The sequence below is a fragment of the Vulpes lagopus genome, chromosome 12 (genome assembly GCF_018345385.1).
Source record: "Vulpes lagopus strain Blue_001 chromosome 12, ASM1834538v1, whole genome shotgun sequence".
NCBI classification, from domain to species: domain Eukaryota; kingdom Metazoa; phylum Chordata; class Mammalia; order Carnivora; family Canidae; genus Vulpes; species Vulpes lagopus.
The window spans coordinates 18,858,670-18,875,897 of NC_054835.1; the positions used below are offsets into that span (position 1 = coordinate 18,858,670).

Consider the following 17,228-nt stretch of genomic DNA (forward strand, 5'->3'; position numbering starts at 1 on the left):
AACACAAGGTGATGAATGGGAAATCCAACTGTGTCCATAGCAGTGAGCTGATCCAGCTCTAATCACTGCAAGCACGACTCTGTACTACCTCAGTGTAACACAATTTTATTAGAAATTAGTGTTTGTTTCCATCACCTGTGGTGAGCAACAAAGAATTACAGTCAAGTGGCAAAGCAGTTCTCTCGGTGGCAGGAGTTGGGCCATCCTTTAGGCAGACGTGGGTGAGATAAGAATAAAACCCATGTGATGAACAGCAGGCTTCTGGTTTTCTCAGAAACCGACAAAGTTTGACCTTCATCCACACTTTTTGTTTGCCCCCCCCCCCACTCCGAATTGAAAAATTCACACAGCCAAGAGCTGCTTTCAGAATGGGGCTGAGAAAATTCCCCAAACCCATATGCCACAAAGTCTGAGTAAAGAAGTTAAGATTACTTCAGTGGTTGCAATGTTAGTATTTTTCTTAAGACCAGGGAGATACTTTGATCAGTCCAGGATTACTGTGCTTTCTAAGGAAGAAAGACTAATCACCACTGAGACAGCTGAGGATCTAAATGTCAAAGCTGTAAAGAGGCTGCAGGGCAGAGGAGGTCAAAGGACAGGCATTAAAATACCTCAGTGGGGAGCCAGGGCTTTGAGTATTAGCAGGCCTCAGGAGGGAGGGCTGGAGGGCTAGAGAGCCAGGGCTGAGGAAATAGACCCTCAGCCTGGGCCAGGAGCATTCCAGTCTCTGTGGGAAAGCCACAAAGCCAAAGTCGGAATCTGGCCAAAGAAATGGATTTGTCTTCATCTTGTTACTCCAGTGAGGGCTGGAAGAAGTGTTTGGAGCTGATGAGCAGGGTGCCTCACCTGAAAGTCTACATATTCAAGGCTGTGACAAGCATAAAATGCCAGGTTAGTCACGGTTCCCTTGCCCCATCATGTCATTTCAGGTCCTTGTGGGTGTCTGAACCATGGCCTGGCATTTGCCCAGAGGCTCCAGTGGGTCAGCCATAAGCAGGCCACTTAGCTACAGTGACCATAGTCAGGAGAGGGCCCTGATAACCTGTGTTCCTGCCCGGTGGCTACCACTCAGTGGTTATGGGGTCTTGCTAGGCTGGCTGAGCAGCTCTCTCCCTGATGGCATTCCTTTGGAAAATAATTCAGGCAAGGGCCAAGCCAAACAGAAGATCGTGAAAAAAAAAGCCCCAAGGAGGAACTTGCTCCTTTGCCTAAGAGCTGGGGCTCAGCAGCTCCGTGGCCACATGACCCAGCCTTTCAAAGGACTTAGGCTGCTCACATCACCCTGGGTTCAGACCCAAGGCTGGGCAGAACCACCATCCCAGCCAGGACACAAAACCAATAGTACGGGGTGGGCAGGAGGTAACCAGCCAATGGCCAAGCACATGCCACTTCTGCACAGGGCTGCTGGGAATGCAGAGCTCGGGTTCCCTGTCCTCGGCTGGTGGGCATCGAGCGCAGTACCCACAGGCTCCACAGCTTGCCTTCTGGGCCTCAAGCTCCTGGCCCCATCATGGCTCTTTGGCTTTCTAGTAAGTAAAGCAAAGCATGCCTTGGAGCCGAGGGCAAGAGAATCTAGCAATCATGTAAGGCCCTAGGAGTCAGTTATATGACCTTAAAGTGTTCTTTCTCGTGAGCATTACTAGGACCACAGTTCCCAGCGTAAATGCCCTTCCTTCCCGTGTGCTATCTGAAACAGCTGCCTGGCCAGCTCAGCAAAGCCAAAGGTAGTTCTTTGTTTTATTGCTTCTCTAGCCCCTCTCAGACTGATTCTGTAGGGAAGAGGGGTTAGAGTCAGAAAAAGATGATGGGGATCAGGGCAGAATACAAATCTCCTGAATAAAAGTACAAAGTGCTTTAAAGAAACCGACCCCAAAGGCATCAAGAAAGGCCAAGAGGGGACTACCCCTAGAGGGGTAGCACATATACCCAGTCCCCTCATTGTTAGACCTAAAACTATTAATTTCCTAGATAATTTTTAAAAAACCAATATCATGAAGCCTGTGCTTAAACACGTCAGGGAAAAAGGAGCCCCACCTTCTGTAAGAAACTGGGCCTCCACAGCACCAGAACGAGCCTGTTCCTCAGAGGCCTCAAGGCAGCCCTTCAGTGGAGCAAAAGGACACTCAGCAAAGGGTCGAGAAGATTGTTCTCATAGGAGGTGGGCAGGTCAGTCCATTTGCCCCAGGGGCAGAAGCAGCTCCCTGTCAGGAAAGGTGAGCAAAGGGTCCAGGATGTGGTCATCGTGAAGTGCTCAGGGAGCAGGGCAAATGAATTTGGTCCCTCTCCTGCTCTGGCCGGGCCCTTTGCCTTCCTGTCATGCCTCTGGGTGCTGGAGCAGAAACCCAGCCAGCGCCAGCGTGGGGGGTGGCCAATGGGGCGGGGTTCCACAGGAGGGGAGACAGGGTGTCCTGACTCCCTGAGGGTCTTGTCAGTCGCGATGGGTAGACTGGTGGCCAAGCTGCCGGTCATCATAAGTGCTATAGCGCTTGACATGGATACGGCGGACCCGGTCCCGCAGTTCAAAGGTCTCCTCATCTTCACTGGGAGAAGCCTGGCTGCGGCTTCGGCTTGTGGCCTCCAATAAGGAGTTGTCAGGGACTCGGGGGGTCTCATACAGTAGGACGTTGAGTGTCTCCTCATAGATTCGGGCCTCTGGGAATTCCACCTGGGATAAGGAATGCAGGAGGACTGAGTGGCGTCTCATCCCAGAAAGGCAGCAACCTGTCAGGGCCCATGACTCTGCTGGCTCTATGAGTTCCTCATAGAGCTTTCTGTCTCATGAGGGAGGGGAGGGCTCTCTGAAGGAGACTTGAGGAGCTGTACTCTGTGGCCATAAGCATGCCACAGGGCCCATGCCCCACGCCCCACCTGATCCCAGACTGATGAACTACTACGTGCGGAGCTTAGGGCCTTGGCTCTGTGGTCAGACCTGGGCTTAAGTACAGTTCCACCCCTTACTAGCTGTGGGACCTTGGGCTTAGCCTTGCTATGCCTCAGTTTCCACCTGTGTAAAATCAGGGCTAGTATCTACTTCAGAGAGCTGTTGTGAACATTACATGAAAGACAGGTGACTGAATTCTGGCCTACCTTGAGCTTCCGCTCCCTCATCTGTCAATGGGGACAATGCTCTAGCCCTGCCTGTCTCACAGGTGGGATGTGAGGAGTCAAAAAGTTCATGAAAAAGAAAACACTAAGGAAGGTGACAGGTGCTGTTGTCACTTCTGCAGTGTAACTGCCCGCATGAGACCTGTCCCTGAACCCTGACTCTGTTGATACAGATACACGGGAGTCCCCACCCACAAAACAACAGAAGGAAGCAGAGCCACCTCCTGTAAGCTGTCCTACCCCAACCCTCAGACTGCCCAGCTCGAGGCATTTCGGGGGCCTGAGGGCTGAGCATGTGCTATACAAGCTTGGCTGCTTCAAGCCCCTCACACGGAACTCTCCCAAGTGAGCTGCCCTTCTAGCCCAGCAAAGGCCTTTGCTGCCTCCATTATACACACAGCGGACAGCTTCTCTCTGGGAAGGACCTGACTGCTCGCAGTCTGGGAGGTCAGGGTTTGCTGAGTTTGTGTTAACTATCACCTGTCAAACCCCTCACATGTACCTGGCGCGGTGTTGTTAACTGCAGAGGTTAAGCTGATTGACCAGGAACACCCAACTGGCAGGAGCCAGAGAGATCAGACCCTGCACTGTTGCTCCTAGGAAGCACGTCATTTCCCTAATAGTTTCATTAACTGGATACCATCATGCCCATGTTTGCAGGTGAGGAAATTGAGGCCCAGCTGGTTTAAATGGCTTGGACAAAGTCAGAAAACTGGTAAATGGTAGAACCAGAATTCAGACCTGAATTGGGCCAGCTCCAAAGACCCAGTCCTTTCCACTGCACCACACTGTTCCTTGCTGGTCAACAGCCCCCACCTCTCAGCTGACAAAGGATTCCCAAGCCATTCCCTGAACTCCTTGAACTGGCTTTGTCCTTGCCCAGCACCATCATGTGAATCTGGGGAAAACAGAGTAAACCGAATGTCCTTTCACTCCCTGTGGTAAAAGGCACAGCTGGGGCTACACTGGGGTGTCCCGACCTGCGCAGAGGGAAGCCCCCACACCTTGGTCTGCTTCTTCTCCGTGGCATACACAATGGAGGTGCAGCACACCTCTGCCAGCTTGCGACCCTGGCCGTAGAAGGACCAGCAGCAGATCTCATCGCCAATGACGTCCTTGATGAAGAGGACGCGGCCGTTGAAGCGCAGGGAGAGCTTGTCAAACAGCTCGATGTTTTTCAGCAAGTGGTCGTCGGAGTTGCTGAAAAACCCATGAAGGCCAGCAGGCCTGGGAGTGAGGTTCCAGCACGAGGGAGGGTGCTAGCTGGGTGCCTCCCTCCCTCCTCCTCCCTGTCATGCAGAACTGAGGAAAAGTTGAGATGCCAGAGGGGGCAGGAAGAAGGGTCGCAGGCACCCTCTGGGTTTGGGGGCCTGTGAGGAAGAGGAGGGGAGTTGGTTTGAAGTTAAAGCAGAGAGAACTGAGGGAGGGAGGTCTCCTTTCATTAGGCTCCAAAGGAAGAGAAGTAGCAAGAGGATTCGTTCCCTTGCTGTAGGGGGGATGCTGGCTACATGTCTGTCCACGGGGACTCACTGAGCCTGCGGCCTTCGGCATATACCTGTGGCTAGCTCAGAGGACACTGGCGGGCAAGGGAGAAACTGGCCCAGCTCTGAAGCATGAATGCTGGCTTAGGAGGAGTCCTAGCCATGGGCTTCCCGGCGTCCCTCCTCCACCTCATAAGATAATGCTGGGAAAACACCTGGCACGCCGCCTGACAGGACATGTTGGGTGGGGGTGGGGTGGGATGGGGGGGGTGTTGTGTGTGTGTGTGTTCCGATTTGTTCTCATCTATATCACAGCCAGGGCCCTGCAGCAAGTTCCAAATGCCTCTGCCCTAATTTCCCTTCTCTCTCTGTTCTTCCTGCCTGAGACCCAAACCCTTGTCAATGATGCCAGGAGTGCAGGTGGCTTCACTTGGGTGAGCTGCCCTGTCGCTGGCTGCCTAGTCCTTCTAGCTCCTTCTTCAGCCCTTCCCCAAGCCCGGCCCCCAAGCCCTCAGCCCCCAGATGCCCACCCTACCTGGTATAAGAATATTTGTTGTTGCTTCTATTGTACAGCAGCTTCACCACGGGCTGGGAGGGAGGAGAGCATGAGGGCCAAGCCAGGGTCCCGTCCTCCCCTGCCCGTAGCCCTCAGAGGTCCCAGTACCTTGGTGGAGGATTCGATGAGCCTCTCTTCCTCTTTCAGGGACGTGATGATGGGGATGTTGCACACAGGCTGGTAGGAGTCCTTCTTGTCCTGGGGGACACACACAGCTGAGAACCTTTTTTGAGATCGCCTACTTGCCAGGCCAAGCCAGGCTTTCCCCAGGAGCTGTCAGACCCCTCTGTCAAAGCTACCCTCTGCTTGTTGAGGTACCTGGCAATAAAAACGGCCAGCTGGCAAGCGGAACCCCATTTCCAGAAAACCTAAAATCCGGATATCACGACACAGAAACTGGAAGCTGGGCATAGTCATACTGTCTGAGTCCATCACCATACAAACTGACTGGCTGCCAGTGTCCCTGGCCTGGCCAACAGCTGGTGTACCTAACTAGGTTTGGACTCACCAACCATATCTGTCACACGACCTTTCAGGAATTGGACCTTTATGTCGCTAAGCGTGGCACCAACTCCCAACCTCCTCAACCTAGCCCCGTTTTATTCCCATACCTGCAGAGCAGTCTGGCACATGTTCACCAGCCCCTGAATGAGGTAATACTTTGCTTCAGCCATCAGTTCCTTGATTTCTTGCCGGTTTTGTGGGAGGATGATGGTGTCATCTCGGAGGTAATTCAGAATGGTGCCAAAGTGCTTTCCACATCGGTCTATGAGGATCCAACCTAGGGATTCAGACAGCCCCGGACAGTTACTCTTTGCTCCCAGATACCAAGCAGCAGGCAAAGGCCACTTGACGAGCCTGGTGGCGGGGGGTAAGCAGCATATAAGCATAGAGCCCATGGCGCAGGGTAACAGAAGTGGGCACACCACCTCTTAGGTCTGTGGCTGTTCTTTTCAACCGAAGATGGCACATACTGTGGAAGGCAGAGGTCCTCCAGCCTCTGTGGCAGCCCAGAGGTCTAAGCTCAGGAGCACTCAGGCCCACCTCCTGGCAACACAGGAACCACCAGGCCCTGCCTGCCTTCTGTGCATTGCCCAGTCGCTGCAGGGGTGGTTCTTATGAGAATCTAGTCCTCTGTGCATGTTTAAAAAGTATGGATCTGGGATCCCTGGGTGGCATAGCGGTTTGGCACCTGCCTTTGGCCCAGGGCGTGATCCTGGAGACCCGGGATCGAATCCCACATAGGGCTCCCGGTGCATGGAGCCTGCTTCTCTCTCTGCCTATGTCTCTGCCTCTCTCTTTCTCTCTCTCTCTCTCTCTGTGACTATCATAAAAAAAAAAAAAAATAGTATGGATCTTCTCCCTGGAAAATGTGGAAGCACACACCATTCTATGTACAACTTCAAAGAATTCTGAAACTCTACCAAGGATTCCAGGTGAAAGAGTCCTGTAGCGAGTAATAGGAAAAGAGAATTTGGAGTCTAGACCTGCCAGGCTTAAGCCCTACCCCAAAGCACTTCCTCAGGAATTCTTTCCTTCCCTCCTCAGCTGGCCCAATGAGACCCTGTGCCTCACCTTCTTTGTCAGTCAGCACCTCCATGCGCCCGCTGAACATGGCCTTGAGCATGGTGTCATGCCGGGTTAGGGCCCGCACGGTGGTGTAGTACAGTGAGCCCCCCACATTGAGCTGGACATATTTGTTGCCCAAGCCTCCTCCCTTGAAGCCGCTCAGCTTGGGCTTGGCTCCTGAGGCTGGGCACAGACAGGTATCTCCTGACATCTCCCGCTGCAGGTAGATCACCACACGGCAGGAGGTTGGCTTGGAAGGCTCCGCCGTGGTGGAAGGATCACGAGTAAGTGGCCAGCGGAGGCCAGAGCCTCATACTCTCAGCACTGTAAGCAGGAGACAGGAGAGAAGACAGGAGTTAGCAGTGGAGAGCCCTCAGCTGAGAGGGGACAGGCAGGGACTATGTACTCATTCTCTCCTTGACAAGCAAAAGACTCCCTGGCAGAGGCTAAGGCCCCAGGCAACAGCAAAAGAAGGCATTCCTGCTCCTCTTTATGGTACTGTGAACCAGCACAGTCTTCCAGAGCCTGCCCATCATCTCGCCAGCCTCCTTGAGCCTCGGCACAGGTCAAGGCAGCACAGAGGACAAGTAAACCCTTGGAGCTAGTCTGAGATGGTTTGAGGAGCAGATGGGGCAGCAGAAGTCTTTACCCTGGGGAGCCACATATTTTCTTCCCAAGATTCCTAGGACCCAAGACTTCTGCCAGTGCAGGAGAGTCCCAGGAGCCAGAAGGACAGGATGCACTTCCTTTCTAAAGATTCCAGGCTCCAAAGCAGCCTGCGCCAGTGCTTACTTTGAGCACCACCCACAGTGTGACTTCAGAAAGTAAAGTAAAAGCAGCTCCAGGAGAGCATGGTATGAGCTGGGGTGGAGGGTACTGGTCAATGTTCCCGGCAGAGTTACCCAGGTCCCAGCGGTTTCCTCACCTTCACCTCTCTTGATCCCCGCCCTGTCCCAAGTTCCTGAAACTGTCACCATTTTTCAGGCTAGAACAACTACAGGATGGCTATTTTTACTTCTTTTTCCTGAAAGGACGCCCAGCCCTATCCCTTCCTTTCTTCCCTACCCACAAGGCTGGAAAAGACCAGATGATAAACCTAAAAACAACTTTTAAGTGATTTGGAAACTGAAACACAGGCATTCACAGGAAGGAGGAGTGAGGAAAGCAGAGGAGGGAAAAGCCAGGTCACCCCTCAGGAGCTAGATTCTATACTATATATACATCTTGGTTTTCTAAGGAATCACTAAAATTCATTCACTGAAAAAAAGAGCAAACATTTGCTGCATGTTTACCATGGTCTAGGTAGTGTGTAGACAATATATACATTACTTCATTTAATTCATTCAGCAGTAAAACAAGATTGAGTGCCTACTATGCTAAGCAGTAGGAACAGAGAGATAGATACCAACCTTACCTTTAAGTAAGCAGTTCCAGAAGGGAAGATGCAATAAATAAACTAGGGATAAGAGAATGACTAGGGAGAAGTACTAAGACGGATGGGGGCACAGGAAGCCCTCTTTGGGAAGGTGACATTCCAGCTGAAGTCTGAAAGAGTGTTCTAAACAGATGGAAGAGTAAGTGCAAAGTTTCTCAATCAGACACAAATTTCAGGAACAGAAAGAAGGCCAAGATGTCCAGTGCTTAGAAAGAAGAGGGTAGTTGGCTTGATGTAAAATCAGGTAATGCACGGGCCAGTTCATATTAGAGAGTTTGCATTTTATATTAATTGCAATGGTAATCGATTGGCAGGTTTTAAGCAGGGGAGTGATAGGTCCTGAGTTATTTGCATTTTGAAAAGATCACTCTGTCTGCCCTGTAGAGAATGGACTGTAATGGTGCACGAGAGCAAGCAGGAAGAGTAAAGGAAGCAGCAGTCTAGGCAACTTATGGATGCCTGGCCTGCAGTGTTGGTAATGCAGACAGAAAAAAAGGTGTGATTGCCTCAGCAGTCATCACAGTATGCAAAAGTTTACTGTTGCACATCACCTCCTGTAAGTGCGATCCAGAAGCATTGCACTGGCTTCCCCAAGTTTACTGCTCTACTATCCCAAACAGTGATTAGCACAACGTCATGCACATGTGAAAGTATTTAATCTATTTCAGTTTGTTAGACTGAAATTGTCCCTGAAAAGATTTAGGTAGCCCTCTAGGAAGACTGTCCAAGGAAGGACCAGAGCAGCTGCTTTCTGAAATGCCAAATTTCTTTGGTGGCTTGTCCAGGAGACTCACTTGCCTCAAGGATGGAGTACTGAGGAGATGAACCTCACCAGCAGATTGTCCAATCCCTAAGTAACACGTGATAGTATGAAATCACCTCACCTTCCCCCACCCACCCCAATAGAGTAAATCCACTCCTTAACAGGTTTTAGCAAGTCCCCTATGCATTTTGAGTCTAGCCCCGATTTCCCCAGGATCAAAGAAAGCAAGCATATGTTCCGCCAAAGTAAAGGAACTCAAAGGCTAGAGGGTGGCCAACAGAGCCTACAAAGCAATTGCTTTGAGCCCCTGGATGACGTCAGCTCAGATGCCGACCGCTCAGATTCCTCCCGGGCCAATGGGCTCCAGGAATCTTTGGCAGGTGACGCCCCAGAAAGTAATTCCAGAGAGAATGAAGTTTCCACTGATAGCCTCACTGCAGTTCCTTCCGGACTTTGTGTGTGGGTATTTGGGGATGCCTGGGGCTGAGGGCGTATCCGAGTCTCCCTCAGTGAGGCTAATGGGAACCTAAGCAGAATGAAGGGCAGGACCACACCCACGGCCGTGGAAGAAGGCGAGGTCCTAGAAGACGGACCCGTAAGTCCATCACACTCGGTGGGGTGGGTGGGTGGGGGGTGGCCAATCTTGGGTAGAGGAGGCGGATCCAGCAGAAATCCGAGGTGTAAATCTTAGGCTTCGTCCCAAAGGTCTGGAAAGATTAGCGAGACCCAACATCTCTGTGGTCGGTGGAGTCTTCCCCGGGCCGCACCCCTCCTCACGCCGAGAAGCAGACCGATTCTGACATCCACCCCAGTGGAGGACTTGCGCTCTCCATCTCCCCTCCGCCGTCCCACGCCTTCTCCCCAGCCCGGGGTGGGGCTCGGGCTCCTGCTCCTGCTCCAGCCCGCGGCCCGTCCATCCTGTCCCCCAGGGCACCCGCACCCCGCCTCTCACCGTTCCCGGGGGGCACGTCTCCTCTCAGCTGGGTTGCAAGTCGACCCCGTGCCGCCCTGGGCTGTGGCCGCCTGCCCGCCAGCAATCCCGGGCTGTGAGCTCACATCCTCCGCCCGCGGACTCCGCCCTGAGCCGCGGCCCAGCCCCGCCCGCCCCGCAGCCATGCCCAGCACCCAATCACGGGAGAGGGAGGGGCCCCTGGGAGTATTCCGCTGTTAGCGTTCCGCTACTTCCGGCCGCCTTTCCGCCGCAAAGGCCTCTGGATCTTGTAGGCAGCCGTTCCTCCCCGCAGGCCTGTTTCCCAGCAGGCTCTGCGGGTTGGGCGGGGTAAGTACTTCCGCAGTCAGGTAATGACGTTACGGGTAAACAGTAGCCGTGGCAGCGGCTGAGGCCGGCGGGCGAGGCACCGGCTGCTGCTGCCCGGGGAGAGAGGCTGCCTGCAGGGAACAGCTCGGGCGGTAGCGCGCCGCCGCTACGGGGTTGCCAGGTAGGCAGCGACTCGGGCCGGGGGACGCGGGCGGACCCGGGGCGACTGAACCTGACAGGCCGAAAGAAACGTGGGGATTCCGCGCGCGTCTTTGCGAGCGGTGTGACACCAGCTGGGGCCTGGAGCTTTGCGTTGTTGCTCGCAGCGGCCCTGTGACGAAACCGCGGCCCAGAAGTTCGAGGCGTTTCCGTAGTGTGGACAGCCAGCTCCATCACCCAGGTCTTCCTACCTGTGTGCCCGGCGCCCCTTGCCGACTATCCCGCGAATGGCGCCTGCCGCCGGGGCCGGGAATGGGTCTGGGAGAGCCAGGGAGACGGAGAGTGTCGCCGCCGCCGTCATCTTCGGGGAGCCCCGCGCGGCTCTGGAGCCCGGTGTTCCTCAGATGCTCAGACACGCACGTGTGGTGGGAGTTGGGAGGGAATCTGATAGTCGGCTGTGAACCCTCTCCCTGCCCCCCTTATCCGGTCTTGTGCGTCTCATTCAACTCTGCCCACCGAACTTAAAAGTTGGCGCTCGAGCCAGATACATGGGAATCTTGCCTGCCTCTTTCCTTCCCTCATCCCAGACTCCTACATTCAGTCGGTGCTTTACTAATTACATCAGCTTATGTAACATCGCAAATGGGGACGCTTTTCTTCCAAGCCTTGGGTACTGTAATAGCCTTTTCTGTTTCCATTCATTCATTCTACAGACATTTACTGAGTGCAGGCACCCTGCTAGATGCTAGGGTTACAGTGATGAACAAGGTATGTTAGCCCCACTCTCTTGTTCCCTCCTCCACCCTGGGTCAGAGTGATGGTTCTAAAAGACACATATGTCTGCCTTTCCTGCTGAGAATTTGTGGCTGCCCACTACCCTTATGATAAAACCCACGTTCATAACTGTGGCTTTCAGAGCTCTCCATGAACGCTCAGGCCTCCTCATCTAGACTTACCTCTTCCACATGCCCCCTTGTTCACTGGGTTTTAGCCTTATGGTTCCTGGAATGCATTACATTTCTTTCAGCCTCAAGATTTTGACACATGCTTTTCCTTCTGCCTGGAATGCCTCCTCCCTGCTTCACTTGGCAAACTTTTGGACATTCTTTAGGTCTCAGCTTAAGTGTCATGTTTTCAGAAGCTTTTGTTGAGACATTCCCTGCCCCATATGAATTCTGTCCTCTTGCTGCAGCTTCATATGGCACCGTGTGCTTTTCCTCATACTGTCCTCACAGTTTGTTGTTGTTTACTGTCTGTCCAGAGATCAGAAACTAAAGCATTTTCTTCACCACAGTCTGCAGAGCAGGGACTCAGTAGGTGTTTCTGAATAAATGCATCCTCTCAGGGCAGGGAGTGGAAGTGGAGGTAGGTATTTGCTACCTAAGATTACTGGAAGCTTTCTAGAGCAGTTGGTCTAATCACCTGGTAGGTGTTAAATGCTCAAACTCTATGTGTAAAGGTAATAGAACAACAGGAAGGCAGATTTTTAATAAAAGATTTAATTTATTTATTCATGAGAGACAGAGAGAGGCAGAGATACAGGCAGAGGGAGAAGCAGGCTCCCTGCAGGGGAGCCCAATGTGGGACTCGATCCCGGGAGCCTGGGGTCACGAGCTGAGCTGAAGGCAGACGCTCAACCACTGAGCCACTCAGGCAGGTCCCAGGAAGGCAGATCTTTTTTAAAAAACCCAATTAATTGAACACCAATAAAAAAATAAATTTATTAAAAAAGAATACACTTATCCTGATGCACACTGAGAATATAGAATTGTTGAATCTTTATATTTGTACACCTGAAATTAATATATTACTGTGTGTTATATTTAAAAAAAAAGCCCAATTAAAAGGAAGCTTGAGATGATTAAAATGTTTCAGATGCTAGCCTATTTCCTTCAGTGGATTCCAGTAGGCCAGAGACTCTGTGTCCCAGTCATACACAATCTATAGACATGCATTAGTTGGCCCACAGTGTTGGATGTGGTTTTTCGTTTAAAGTTTTGAATTCAGTATTTACCTTTAAAAATCAGATTTCAAAAATAAATAAATAAATAAAATAAAAATCAGATTTCATATATAAATCTGGATTTTTGGCTGTCTTGAAAATCAGTTCTGGCAGCCACGGGACACAATTCTTTTTTAACCACTGCTTCTCCTATGGTCTACCTGCTCTGGGAAGTTACTCCCATAACAACTCCCATGTGGAACAGAACTTCTCTCAGGAAGCTGGAAGGAAAATAGCTAGGGAAGGTGAGAGCAGAGGAAAGTGCTGGCGCAGGGCCAGCTGGTGGTAGGGTAGCCCTTGGAACACCTGGCGTTTGGGAATTGCCTCCCTTTTTGGACAGGGAGTGGGCTTTTTAATTTGTGTGCATTGGGGATGCCTGGATGACTCAGTGGTTGGGCATCTGCCATTGGCTTGGGTGGTGATCCCAGGGTCCCGGGATCGAGTCCCGCATCAGGTTCCCCTCGGGAAGCCTGCTTCTCCCTCTGCCTGTGTCTCTGCCTCTGTGTCTCTTGTGAATAAATAAAACCTATATATATATATATGTATGTGTATATATATATATATATAATTTTGTGTGTGTGTGTTTGCCAGGATGAATGTGAGTTTTCAGTGTTTTCTTCCCAGAATGGAGGCATCTTTTGGACCAGGGATGCAGGGTGGCCTGGGAAGGGAAAAGATAAATCTGCTGGTTCTCCTGCCTACAGAAAGAAATCCAGACTCCTTAGCTGGGCACACAGGGTCTTCCTGGTCTGGCTCCAGCCGACTTTTTCAGCTCTGCCCTCGGCGCTTTCATCTTTTAGATCTAGCCTGTTTGGTGACTTCACGTTCTTGTCTAGGCTGTTTTCTCTGCTTGGAAAGCCTTTCCGTAGCCTCCTCACTTGATATGTTCTTGCTAATATTTCATTCCTTTTTGTGTTTTCTGCTATAAAGAGATGGAACCGACCTTGGTTCTAGTGTAGGCCAGCATGCCGTAGCCTGTGGCATACATTGTGGGTAATGTTCTTATTCCTGGCTTATTTTTTAACTCTGATTTTTAATTCACACAGATTTCCTCTTTTACTTGCTTTTGGTGTTATGCTAGTACCTTGCTGGAAAAGATCTTTCATGTCTTTTTGGGTACATAATTGGGGATAAATATGCTTATGGCTTCTCAGAATTTAGTTCAAATATTACTCCCTCACCTTGTTAACTGTTCTGTTCTCCTGCAACAGTGATATTTCTGTAAAAGCACTTAACACAGTATACTTTCTCAGTTTCCATGTCTGTCTTCCTCCAGCTAAACTATGTACTCCTCCCGGGCGGGCACCATGTTGCGCTCATCTTTGTACCCCCAGCATCTAGCAGTGTTGACATGTAGTAGGCACTCAAGAAATGTGTGTTGAATGAACGATGCCAGTGACAAGCCACCTGGACTTTATTCTTTCCTGACCCTTGCTCCTATGACACTTCCTCCTGGCTGCCACTATCACAGAGCTTCTCTTCTCTAGGGAAGCCGGAAGGGAAACAGGTGAGGCTCAGAGAGATGGAGGCAGAGGGAAGGGGAGCCTTTGGAGGAAAATCTGGGTTTTTGGCACTGGTGTCTGGGAGTGGGAGTGGGCCTGGGCTGGATGCAGGCATTTCTTAGGGTGGCTGGGAAGTGATCAGCGACTGAGGCTGGTTTCTTCACAGCTATGGCCAAGGACATCCTGGGTGAAGCAGGGCTGCACTTTGATGAACTGAACAAGCTGCGCGTGTTGGACCCTGAGGTCACCCAGCAGACCATAGAGCTCAAGGAGGAGTGCAAGGACTTTGTGGACAGTGAGTGTCACTCAGGGAGACATGGTGCCACTTGGCTTGGAGCTGTTCTGGCTGGGCCCCACCCCCACTCGCAGTTCTTGTCTCTGCCAGAATGGAGCTAGTGGCTCCCTGGAAGTTGTGTCAGGCCTTTGTGAATTCCCAGAAACCAATCGCCTTGTCTCCTTGCTAATGTTCTCATGTAGTCAGACACAGAGCACCAATGAAAACCAATGGTGAAATGGAGAGAGGGTATCTCATCCTTGATTTTTTTTGCTCAGAAACCTTGAACTTCATGGGGGACAGAACTGTGGCTGGCTTGGGGCGGGGAAATAGTTATGTACTCATGATTGGATTTCTTGGAGGCTCAACAGACTCAACGAAGTCATTTTTTTAGCTAGATATCCAGGCAAGCAAGCCCAGTGGCAGTGAATACAGAGCAGCTCTAGCTGAAGCAGGGATTTCTGTTGTTGGTTGAAGAGCAGGAATTTCTGAGCCTTCTGGGCACGCCATAGTCTGTAGAGAGCTCGACTGGTGAAAAGCAGCATGGGCTCCATTGCCAGTTTTCTCACTGCATATTGTCCTTTCTTCCTGGGTCCTAGTTCAGTCCTAGTTCAGGATCTCAGTAGAATGAGATCCCACCACACCCAAGGACATTGAAAAAAGCAAATGGGAGATTAGGCACTTAAATGCTTTGAGTTATTAGCTCTGGTCACAGTTGGCAACCCCCCCCCCCCCCAACCACCATGAACTGAAATCTAGTGCTTTATCTGTGGCTAGGCAAGAGGCTCTGTTCATGTCCTCAGTCAGTCCTACTGTGAACATGGCCCTTTGTGCTTCCCATCACTCCTGGGAAAGCGGGATGGAGTCTATGCAGAGGATGGGCCCATCAGGAGCCTCCTACCTGAGGTTAACAGTCACTGGCTGGCTCAGTTGGGACTCAAGGTCCAAGTACACCCTGGTCCAGTCCTGGGTACCTGAGCACCCTTCTCTGGATTTAGATCAAGGGCAGAAGACTTTAGGCCAACAGGCACCAAACTATTTTGACACAAGTTAGAGGGGGCAGTTAGCCCTGCCCTCTTGCCACAGGGGAACACATGGAGAAAATAAAACATTTTATTTTCTGTTCTTTCCTTAAAAGAAATTGGCCAGTTTCAGAAAATAGTTGGTGGTTTAATTGAGCTTGTTGACCAACTTGCAAAAGAAGCAGAAAATGAAAAGATGAAGGTAAGATCAGCATGTCTTCTAAATCTTGGCCTGGGCCATGGTTCACTGGCTTCTCCTCCTACCATCTTGACTTTTTCTTGGAGGTGGGGTGGGGGCTGTGGGATTTTTATTTATTTATAACAGGATTTTAAGTAACAAGTCCAGTTACCCTCTTACTGAACTCTTACATGCTAGTACACTTTGTTATTCTTTTCTTTAATCTTCACAACACTGAGATAGTTGGTTTTATGCTTATTTTGTAAGTTGAAGCAATGAAGGCATACGTGGTACCGAGGACTTAGCAAAGGACACAAGGCAAAATGGCACACCAAATGGGCCACTGACCACTTGTGTGCCAGACTCGGGGATACTTGTAGACATGCCCCAGAGACTGCAGCCTGGGTCTCATCAGGCACTTTGGGATCAGTCATTCCTCCTCATTCCCGAAGCTCTGGGGCTTGACTTTCTTGCTGGCTGGTCGCTGAGATAGCCAAGTGGCCCTTCCTTGGCCGAGGACTTAATGCTGAAGATGGTATTAATGAAGCCATGACCTTTGATAATACTGTTTTTCTAGGCCATTGGTGCTCGGAACTTGCTCAAATCTATAGCAAAACAAAGAGAAGCCCAACAGCAGCAACTCCAAGCTCTAATAGCAGAAAAGAAAATGCAGCTTGAAAGGTAAGAAGTTATGATGTATAAAGCAAGTTCTTTACTCAACTGCAATTCTACTTTTCCTTCGTGATTGGTCACCTCTTACCTTTCATCACTGTCCTCCCAGAATAGTATCTCATTTGTCATCATGATTTGAAGATTTAAAAAATAAAATTACATTTGATGAGAATAGAAAATTTGTTAGTAAAAAACCACCTCTACTAGTTTGAGAGCTTGAAAGCTCAGGCAATTGTCTGTGGAGTTGGCTGGTACTCTGAAAGGAAAGAACCTCTTGGGCAGGGCTGGAGACTTCTTATGGGTGGCCCTAGGTTGGGCTTTGCCTCTTTTTTTTTTTTTTCCTTTGTTCTTTCTTATCCTAACGTCACTGTGAACTCACACCATGTCTTGACATTGTTCAAAATCAGTTATATTTTTCTGTAGAATTTGTTTTTTTTTTTTTTTTAATTTTTATTTATTTATGATAGTCACAGAGAGAGAGAGAGAGAGAGAGAGAGGGAGAGAGAGGGAGAGAGAGGCAGAGGCATAGGCAGAGGGAGAGGCATAGGCAGAGGGAGAAGCAGGCTCCATGCATCGGGAGCCTGACGTGGGATTCGATCCCGGGTCTCCAGGATCACGCCCTGGGCCAAAGGCAGGCGCTAAACCGCTGCGCCACCCAGGGATCCCCTTTCTGTAGAATTAAATCCATGGTTGATTTCATCCATTCTTAGGGCTTCTCACAATTTTGTTTTTCAGGTATCGGGTTGAATATGAAGCTTTGTGTAAAGTAGAAGCAGAACAAAATGAATTTATTGACCAATTTATTTTTCAGAAATGAACTGAAAGTTTCATTTTATAGCAGGAGGGCAAAAAAACAAAACCCAAAAAACCTCTGTGCCGTTCCAGTGACTTGACTAATGACCCACGTTCATCCTAAGAGATGGTGTGTAAGGAACACAGCATCTCTGAAGGCAGTAAACCAATATGGGGGAGCTTATTGCAGATTGCCATGTGCATCTGCTGGTGAACACCTAGTAGCCATGGTGGTCCAGGCTCTCACTTCTTGGCATTCTTAGCCTGAACTGAGCAGTCTGTACACTCTGATACTTTTTTCTTTTTCTTTTTTTTTGTAAATTCACATAGCTTTGGAAAGGAAGAGCAATAAATTATTGTTTTCAAATGGCTTGATCTATCTCTTTTCCTGGTGCCCTTGAAGTGTATATTTAACACCTTGAAAGAATCCTGCATTTTAGCCCCTTAGTAGTCCATAAAA

At 50.3% G+C, this 17,228-nt stretch overlaps 2 protein-coding genes across 4 annotated transcripts; one reads left to right on the plus strand and one right to left on the minus strand.

The window, feature by feature from the left end:
- Window positions 1-89: 89 nt before the first annotated feature.
- On the minus strand, window positions 90-10,006 carry TNFAIP1 (TNF alpha induced protein 1). The gene is made up of 7 exons (XM_041724426.1): window positions 9,862-10,006; window positions 6,718-7,035; window positions 5,754-5,923; window positions 5,251-5,340; window positions 5,122-5,174; window positions 4,110-4,305; window positions 90-2,665 (listed from the first exon to the last, which is right to left on the minus strand). The coding sequence occupies exons 2-7, from the start codon at window positions 6,920-6,922 to the stop codon at window positions 2,429-2,431; spliced, it is 951 nt and encodes a 316-aa protein (XP_041580360.1). The 5' UTR covers window positions 6,923-7,035; window positions 9,862-10,006; the 3' UTR covers window positions 90-2,428.
- Window positions 9,373-17,138, plus strand: IFT20 (intraflagellar transport 20). Of its 3 annotated transcripts, XM_041724429.1 has the most exons (6): window positions 10,189-10,348; window positions 13,605-13,835; window positions 13,997-14,125; window positions 15,243-15,328; window positions 15,882-15,985; window positions 16,712-17,138. In XM_041724429.1, the coding sequence occupies exons 3-6, from the start codon at window positions 13,999-14,001 to the stop codon at window positions 16,791-16,793; spliced, it is 399 nt and encodes a 132-aa protein (XP_041580363.1). In that variant the 5' UTR covers window positions 10,189-10,348; window positions 13,605-13,835; window positions 13,997-13,998; the 3' UTR covers window positions 16,794-17,138. The 3 variants fall into 3 exon arrangements, with proteins under 3 accessions (XP_041580364.1, XP_041580363.1, XP_041580362.1); XM_041724430.1 differs by lacking the exons at window positions 10,189-10,348; window positions 13,605-13,835 and adding an exon at window positions 9,373-9,504; XM_041724428.1 differs by lacking the exon at window positions 13,605-13,835 and having other exon boundaries at window positions 10,191-10,348.
- Window positions 17,139-17,228: the final 90 nt, after the last annotated feature.

Coding starts and splice junctions, on each gene's coding strand:
- TNFAIP1 (XM_041724426.1), bottom strand. CDS start 6,922: ATGTCAGGAGATACCTGTCTGTGCCCAGCCTCAGGAGCCAAGCCCAAG. Junction 5,924..6,717: donor GGTGCTGACTGACAAAGAAG/GTGAGGCACAGG, acceptor CTGAATCCCTAG/GTTGGATCCTCATAGACCGA. Junction 5,341..5,753: donor TGTGCCAGACTGCTCTGCAG/GTATGGGAATAA, acceptor TGTGTCCCCCAG/GACAAGAAGGACTCCTACCA.
- IFT20 (XM_041724430.1), top strand. CDS start 13,999: ATGGCCAAGGACATCCTGGGTGAAGCAGGGCTGCACTTTGATGAACTG. Junction 15,329..15,881: donor CAGAAAATGAAAAGATGAAG/GTAAGATCAGCA, acceptor CTGTTTTTCTAG/GCCATTGGTGCTCGGAACTT. Junction 15,986..16,711: donor AAGAAAATGCAGCTTGAAAG/GTAAGAAGTTAT, acceptor TTTGTTTTTCAG/GTATCGGGTTGAATATGAAG.